Source organism: Zeugodacus cucurbitae, chromosome 3, assembly GCF_028554725.1.
Source record: "Zeugodacus cucurbitae isolate PBARC_wt_2022May chromosome 3, idZeuCucr1.2, whole genome shotgun sequence".
Lineage (NCBI taxonomy): Eukaryota > Metazoa > Arthropoda > Insecta > Diptera > Tephritidae > Zeugodacus > Zeugodacus cucurbitae.
In genome coordinates, this window is record NC_071668.1 from 61,651,434 (window position 1) to 61,658,766 (window position 7,333).

At 34.1% G+C, this 7,333-nt stretch overlaps 1 protein-coding gene across 2 annotated transcripts; it reads right to left on the bottom strand.

Moving 5' to 3' along the window:
* Positions 1 to 4,396: 4,396 nt before the first annotated feature.
* LOC128920476 (tabinhibitin 4-like) lies at positions 4,397 to 5,638 on the bottom strand. 2 transcript variants are annotated; one of them, XM_054227771.1, is made up of 4 exons: positions 5,373 to 5,638; positions 4,923 to 5,312; positions 4,759 to 4,860; positions 4,397 to 4,699 (listed from the first exon to the last, which is right to left on the bottom strand). In XM_054227771.1, exons 1-4 carry the CDS (start codon positions 5,447 to 5,449, stop codon positions 4,423 to 4,425), a joined length of 846 nt encoding a protein of 281 aa, XP_054083746.1. In that variant the 5' UTR covers positions 5,450 to 5,638; the 3' UTR covers positions 4,397 to 4,422. The 2 variants fall into 2 exon arrangements, with proteins under 2 accessions (XP_054083746.1, XP_054083745.1); XM_054227770.1 differs by having other exon boundaries at positions 4,923 to 5,317; positions 5,373 to 5,630.
* Between the last annotated feature and the right edge of the window lie 1,695 nt (positions 5,639 to 7,333).

The window sequence follows — 7,333 nt, forward strand, 5'->3', positions numbered from 1 at the left end:
GTTAAGAGATTTATCAAGAAAATAATATGTCGTGCGTTAACTTGTCACTTTTAAAGGCAAACGATTTTCTTCTGACAACATTGTTAAAATGAGCACTCTTATTTTGATTTGTAAGCCTATAATTTTCACCAAAATCTATTTAAATAGCTAGTTAGTGGAATTTAAAGTGCGGTTTTTGCTCATATGTAAATAATAAATGTAAATGCATATATTTGCATACTTAAGTCAATTTTATAAAACAAAAAAAATTTTCAATTTTTTAATTCCACACCTAAGATGTCGCACGTGACCGATTTTAAGTAGTTACGAAAACCACAAATCTTCTGATTTTTGAACAAGGTTTGTTTTATTTTACCTGTATAAAAATTTACTCTTTATACCCAAAATTTGGGGAGCTTGCTGCTTATATTTCCGATGCAGTGGGAACAAATGTTGTTTTTTGATGTCACACGGGACATTAAAATATAGGATAATAAGAGAGCAAAAACTTACAGTTATTTGCAACCGCATGCTTTCTTATGCATTTTATTTTGCTCTTTGTACCCTCATAAAGGTTTTACATAACGCAAAAAATTATACATGACATCTTTCTTTAACAATTTTGACGATAAAACACATGTAGTAGAAAAATGGAAATGAGAAAAGTAGCTCCTATGCGACTTGGTTTTCGTATATCTCGTAATTGGTTATGAATTAATTTAAAATTAATTTAATATAAATAAATTTAAATATTTTCCTATGAAAATATGCAAAAACTTTGTAATTATAATAATGTTTAATATTTTGTCTGTGGTGGACCTTCCGGCGGAAATGCCCATATATAGTATATGATGGCTGAGGTAATTCCTGAACCGATTTCATTCATTTTCACCATCAAGGTGCACTATATCCAAGTCTATACGCTCACTTAATTTTGCTAAGATATCTCACATATTAACCAATACATATATGCGGAATAAAGCCCACCGAATTTTTGAAAAACCTATAATTAGGTATATGGGAGCTAGGAGATGTTATGACCCGATTTTAATAATTTTTTGAACACAAAACTATTACAAGAAAACAATTTCCTCTGAATTACATTAAATTATCAGATCCAAATTTTCGGTTAAAATTTGCCCTTAGGCGGTGAGGTCAACATGTTCGATATCTGGGGCCTTGAAAAGTTATAGTCCGTTTTCGACAATTTTTTCACAAGTGAAGTCAAAGATGATATGTACTATTTGTGTAAAGTTTTATTCCGCTACCTTCATTGGTTCCTTATGTATTTATATATTATAAAGTGAATGAATAAGATGGTATTCAAAATTGAGTTATAAGGAAAGTAGTCGTGGTTGTCCGTGTTATCAGGGTGTCAAGAAAATATTATATCCCGAATTTCATTGAAATCTGTCGAGTAGTTTCTGATCCACGTCCATTTTTCATTTTGTAAAAAAAAATCTGAGTGCAGCTTCCTTCTGCTATTTCTTCTGTAAAATTTAGTGTTGTTTACGTTTTTCGTTAGTAAGTTTACTAATTTTTATTAATTTTCAACCTAACCTTTGTATGGGAGACGGGCGTGGTTATTATCAGATTTTAACTATTTTCATGGTGTGTGGTGAGGTACATAAGAGAATGGACTGAAGAAATTTTGGTTTATATAGAGCTTCATTGGTTTGCGAGATATATACAAATAACCGATTAGGTGGCGGGGCCACGTCCACTTAAAAAAAATTACATCCAAATATGCCCCTTCCTAGTGCGATCTTTAATTTCAAATTTTACTGTTATAACTTAATTTATGGCTTAGTTATGACACTTTATGTGTTTTTGGTTTTCGCAATTTTGTGGGCGTGGCAGTGGTCCGATTAAAGTCGATTAAAATTCAAATAAAAATCAATGTAGATTTTTTTTTGTATGGCAAATCGATCTTAATCACCCATTTTATCGAGCATAAAAAGCTATAAGGCAATAGGCTCTCTGAAGTGCAAATCACGGAATGTATTTCATTACTCAGCTAGATATAGTTTAAAGCTTGTAGAGCTCTATATAACGTATATATTCTCGGTTACAGTTTACTATCAATAATCATTAATTATGAATCAGTTCAATTAAAAGCTCTTCTTGCACTTATGAAGTCAAGCGTAACGTCATTTCATTGAAAATATGGCATATCAATTACACAAACTAATTAATTTAAATTATGATTAAGTTAATTTGGCACTTGGTTGCTCACGCCCCCTACCAGTATTGCATCAAGTCGAACTAATTCATTTTATTCTTTCATATGTCTGTGTGGATAGTGTTCAGAACTTGGCACACAACCAAGTGGACACATTATAAATTTGTGTGCAAATGCATGTGTAAGTTGTGCAACCGACAGTGAGTTAATTTAAATTCACCCCAATCTCTCGGCCATAATATTTGGTTGGGACCTCCAAGTAAAGCTAATGCAACTGCTGATGAAGTCATATTGTCAAAGCGCTTTAATTTAGACAAAGGGTAAGTTTAAAAGAGTTACTTACTTATGAATTGAATTTGATGGAGTGAAGTGAAGCACGCCGGCAAATATGCAAAGCTGTTGAGAGCCTTTGAATTGAAAGCGGTTGTTAGTGCTTTGGTCTAGTATAAAATTTGATTTATTGCATGGTTTTATTGTTTGAGCTTAGGCGGTGAACATATTGAAAATAAGCAAATAGAAACAACAATTTCTCCATATGTAATGTAAATATTTTTGTTAGCATAATAATGTGAATAATTTCAATAATCATAGGAAATTTCAAAGTGTATTCAAGAAAGTGAACTAAGTATTTGACATACCCTTTTTTGACAATAAAATAGTAAACAATTCATGTATTTGTTTACATTAACCCGTCTTTTTTATCTTGAACAATATAATATACATTGATAAAATTATTTGCAGTTTGTCAGATGCATAAGCAGAAAGTATTTGACATTTTCTTTTATTCATTAAAAAAATATTTTTTTTTGGTTTGAAATTTGTTTACTTTTGAATTTCAAAATTTGAATTTTTGAATAAATGTAAGGGTTAAATCAATGGCAATAAACATGTCAAATTCGGGTAAAAAAAAAAAATTAAATGTCATATACTTAGTTCACTTTGTTGAATACACTTTGAGAAATTTGATATACTGTAAAATTATACACAATTTTCTTAGAAGAACTTCAAGTTTTGGATTAGTGTTTTAGTAGTATCTAAATAAATCAATTATTTAATTTAAAAAGCATTTTAATCACTGTTGGCACATACGCGGGAAAAATGTGTAGATCACCCATACCTAATACACTAAGATAGTTCCTGAGCGTCAGAAGAACGCAAACTAAATACTTATTTCATACGACCAGCTAATGTCCACTTTCACGCTAAAGCGAATACTCAACAGTGTTATGAAAATCTCGCAATTACAGCAGAATATTTGCGTCGCTAAAACTCGGTAACACTTCATTTATACAACGGCGATGGAAACTATATACCATTCGACGGACTAAAGTGATATATGAAAGAGGAACAGAATCAAAGTATAACTATCATATAAGTGCAACAGTGAAGACTTGACGATGAGATGAAGTGGTGTGGTGAACATATTTTGATTTTCCAAGAGTGTTGTATGTAGATTGAGTAAGTGATCTGCCAGGGCATTGCAGCTAACCGCAATTTCGTTGTGACCCACGCTCGATTATTCCCCTGTTGGTGCTTGGCCGTTGGCCGGTCTACTTGCCTGGTCCGTTTGATGTTCGTGCTACTAGGCAACCATTAAATTTATTAGACCTTTGAGCTGAACATTCAAATGTTAGACGCGGTTAAGACTCACATTCATATACCTAAGTTTGACACAATCAGCGACAGTAATGATTGGCTTAGTGCAGCTAAGGCACAAAAGCATACAAGTAGAATTACATATACTACAACACTTCTTCGCTGAGAACGCCATAGATAAGTGGTTGTTATCTTCTCTAGCTTGATTACATTCAAGAACTGCAGAAAATTATAATGCCGGTCCTAGAATCTTGAGAATTGAGAGTGTTTCTTTGATTCATTAATGTGTTTATTTTTGTCTTTTGTATGCATTTACCTAATATAACACTTTCCGTAGTGCCTTATATCCCACCCCCAAAACAAATGTTATGCTAAAAATTACTTAAATTGTTACTATAGACTATAGTTAGATGACGGCAGCATCCACTACCTAACCTGGTTGAAACCGAGGAAGATCCAATGTAGTCCTGAATTTATATCCAAAGACTTCAGTAAGGTGGGTGCTCCTCAGGGTCTGAAGTAGTGGACAGAGTATCAAAATTGTATACCGAGAAAGAGCTGATAAGGATGCAAATATAAAAAATAAATCTCCATCATATCAAACTAGCTTCTATAGCTTTAATTAAGGTTAATGTTAAATATTTGTCAATAGCCAATACGAAAATTTATTTACCATCTTCAAAAATTTTGCCAGTATTTTTACAAAGATGCGGATATTTACTACTGGGAACACTTTCATAATAATCACATTCTGATGCTGATGAATTGCCTTTCTTGTACATAAAAGTACCAATTACATTGGTGCGTGAGTAATTACAAGTAACATGTATGCAATAAGCGTTAGAAGTAGAGTTATGGCATACCGCCAAGCCACAACCAACAAAAGCAGCACGCTCGTTTGCAATTGCAGAGAAGCGACCGATCTTTTTCCAGGCGTCCGGACTGAAATTCGTTTTAAATTTCTTAAATTGATTAAATTTTCTTGAATTCTTAACGCTCACTTTTTGGGCAATTCGCCTTGCACAGCTGTCTCATTTCCATAATCTATAAATACATCAAAGGAAATTGAAGAGGTGGTATCGCTCCTATCCGGTTCGCCAATGCTGAAATTCATTTAAAATTTCTTAAATTGACAATTTTAGTAAGCCATATTATTTACACTCACCCTTTCGGAAATTCGTCGACCATAGCATTGCCATCATCCACCAATTCAGATTCGGCCCACCAAAAATCTATTGCATATACAATCATATCGGTTCCTATCGTTGGTTTTCCTGTTTCATTCTTATACAGATTTTGACCGGAGCCTGGAAACCTCTCAGTACTGTGGCAATCATCGGGCTGCTTATTACAACGTTTTGCATGGATTCCGGCTATATACGCTAATTCGTCATCCCAGATTACTTCACGCATGCGAGTGGCTTTCGGAAATTTTTTTCCGCCTTTGAATTTTACTTCACCCCCAGCTATTCTGTTGCGATGCTCATTGTGTCGATCGACATAACGACGTTTAATTGAGCCTGTCAATGGCAAAAGACCAAGAACATCGCCTTTGCTAGGCTTATAAGAGAGGTTATTGGTTTAGGCAAGTACAAATAATATTTCGGTTACTCACCACAGCATCCGGATCACACATGAAATGCTTTCTAGTGCCACATAATTTACTCTCCTTATCACAATAATAGTACGCATCGGTGTAAAGGCTATGCCATATCAAAATAGCGATTAAATAAAAGCGAATATATTGAATGTTAAACATTTTTATGTCCGTATATATCTATAGTGCGATATGAAATAAATGTGTTAACCTTCTTGAAAAATTATAAGTCAAAAATATTTTTTTTTCTGATTTGAAAAATTTTTACAGGAGATCTTTTACTTCAAATTACATTAGAAACGCTTGAAAATTTTACAAACAGGTAATTCCAGGTTATAAGTTGAATTACTGTATGAAATCGCAAGACTTCAATCTGGAGTCTCTTAAGAGATCTATAATGTTGAATACGAACACGAAACCTTATATATAAGGTAAAGGTTAAAGTAAGATTACAGATTATATATAATATACATATATGTAAAAGAGCGCTACAAGAGTTTTTCTTAAATAAAACGAAAGCGGTGAAAGTATATTCGGAGATCAACGCCAATTTTCGAAGGTTTTCAATCATAAATAACGTAGCCCTACAGGAAATATTCTAACGGCGTCAAATCGCATGGCTGGGACATTTCGTGAGATAACACGTTCACCAAACTTGGTTTTCAATAAATCGATTGTGACATTCGCTGTGTGGCTTGTGGCTTGTGGCAATAACGCCGCCGCGGCCCATAAACCGCAATGGAGTACGTGATGACTATTGCCTGACCAATAATTCATATTTTGCCTATTGACGAAGCCATTCAGCCAGAAATGAGCCTAATCGCTGAAGATGATTTTTCGATGAAAAACCAGATCATTTCCAAGTTGTTGCTCAGAACCATTCACGAACATACGACTATTCTGGTGGTCAATAGGCTTCAGTTCTTGAGTCAATTTGATCTTGTAAGGATGTAGGCCAAGATCTTTTCGCAAAATTCATCACAACGGCGTTAAAAGATGCCCAATGCTTGGGAACGACGTATGAGAGACTGATTTGGATCTTCCTCAATTGATGCGCTAGCAGGAGCAATATTCTTGACACTACGGGCACTTTTTTGTCTCACCCTGCACATAATATTTTGTACTGTACCTGTGGATTGAAATTTTCCCATACGCTCAATTATTGATCTGACAGAACGATTATGACGACCATAAATTGTACGTAGCGTTCTTAAAGTTGAGGCCGTCCGAATTTCAGTAGTAAATTTTAATAATTTTGTAGCGTCCCTATTAAAAACCACTTTGTTAACTCAATATGTTATAAATAAAAGAAAGTTCTCTTCTTCTTAGCAGTAGCTTATAAAAAATGCGAGTCATAAAAATATTGTCTTGCTCGATAAAGGGTTAAAACAAAATAGATCGTTCCACATATACTCAAACAATTATACAACTGTGACTGCTTGGATAGCTAACAATGGATGGGTAATAGACACTTAATAAATGTTGCCCAGATTGCTGACCAATTGACATGGTGTAGGTTAACTAGTTATGGACTAGGACATATCTGCAGGCGGTCGGATTGGAAATTAACTTTTTTGTAGGATACGCTAATCTAAGGGCAGCCAGTCAATAGCAGTGATATCCGACTTAAGGCTTTGTATTTACACCTGGAAGCTATGAGAGCCAAATATTGAAAGTAGATCTTATGTCATTGACTTAGGACACCAGATTTTGATAAAAAACATAATCTCTTCCGGAAAATATTTTTGTTGTTTCCATTAACGAATACGAGTTCACGCAATGCTTCTGAAAAGAAAACAGTTCGTGAGCAAACTCAACCAACAACACTAAATATTACTGATTTTACAATGTGTGCTATAGTAAATTTTGTGTTCAGTTTACGAGGTCTATTAGCTTGTGTGAAGCGTTATACGCAAATTATCATATGCAGGTTTATATTATTATTCGACACGGTGCGTATACGACACGTACGAGTATGC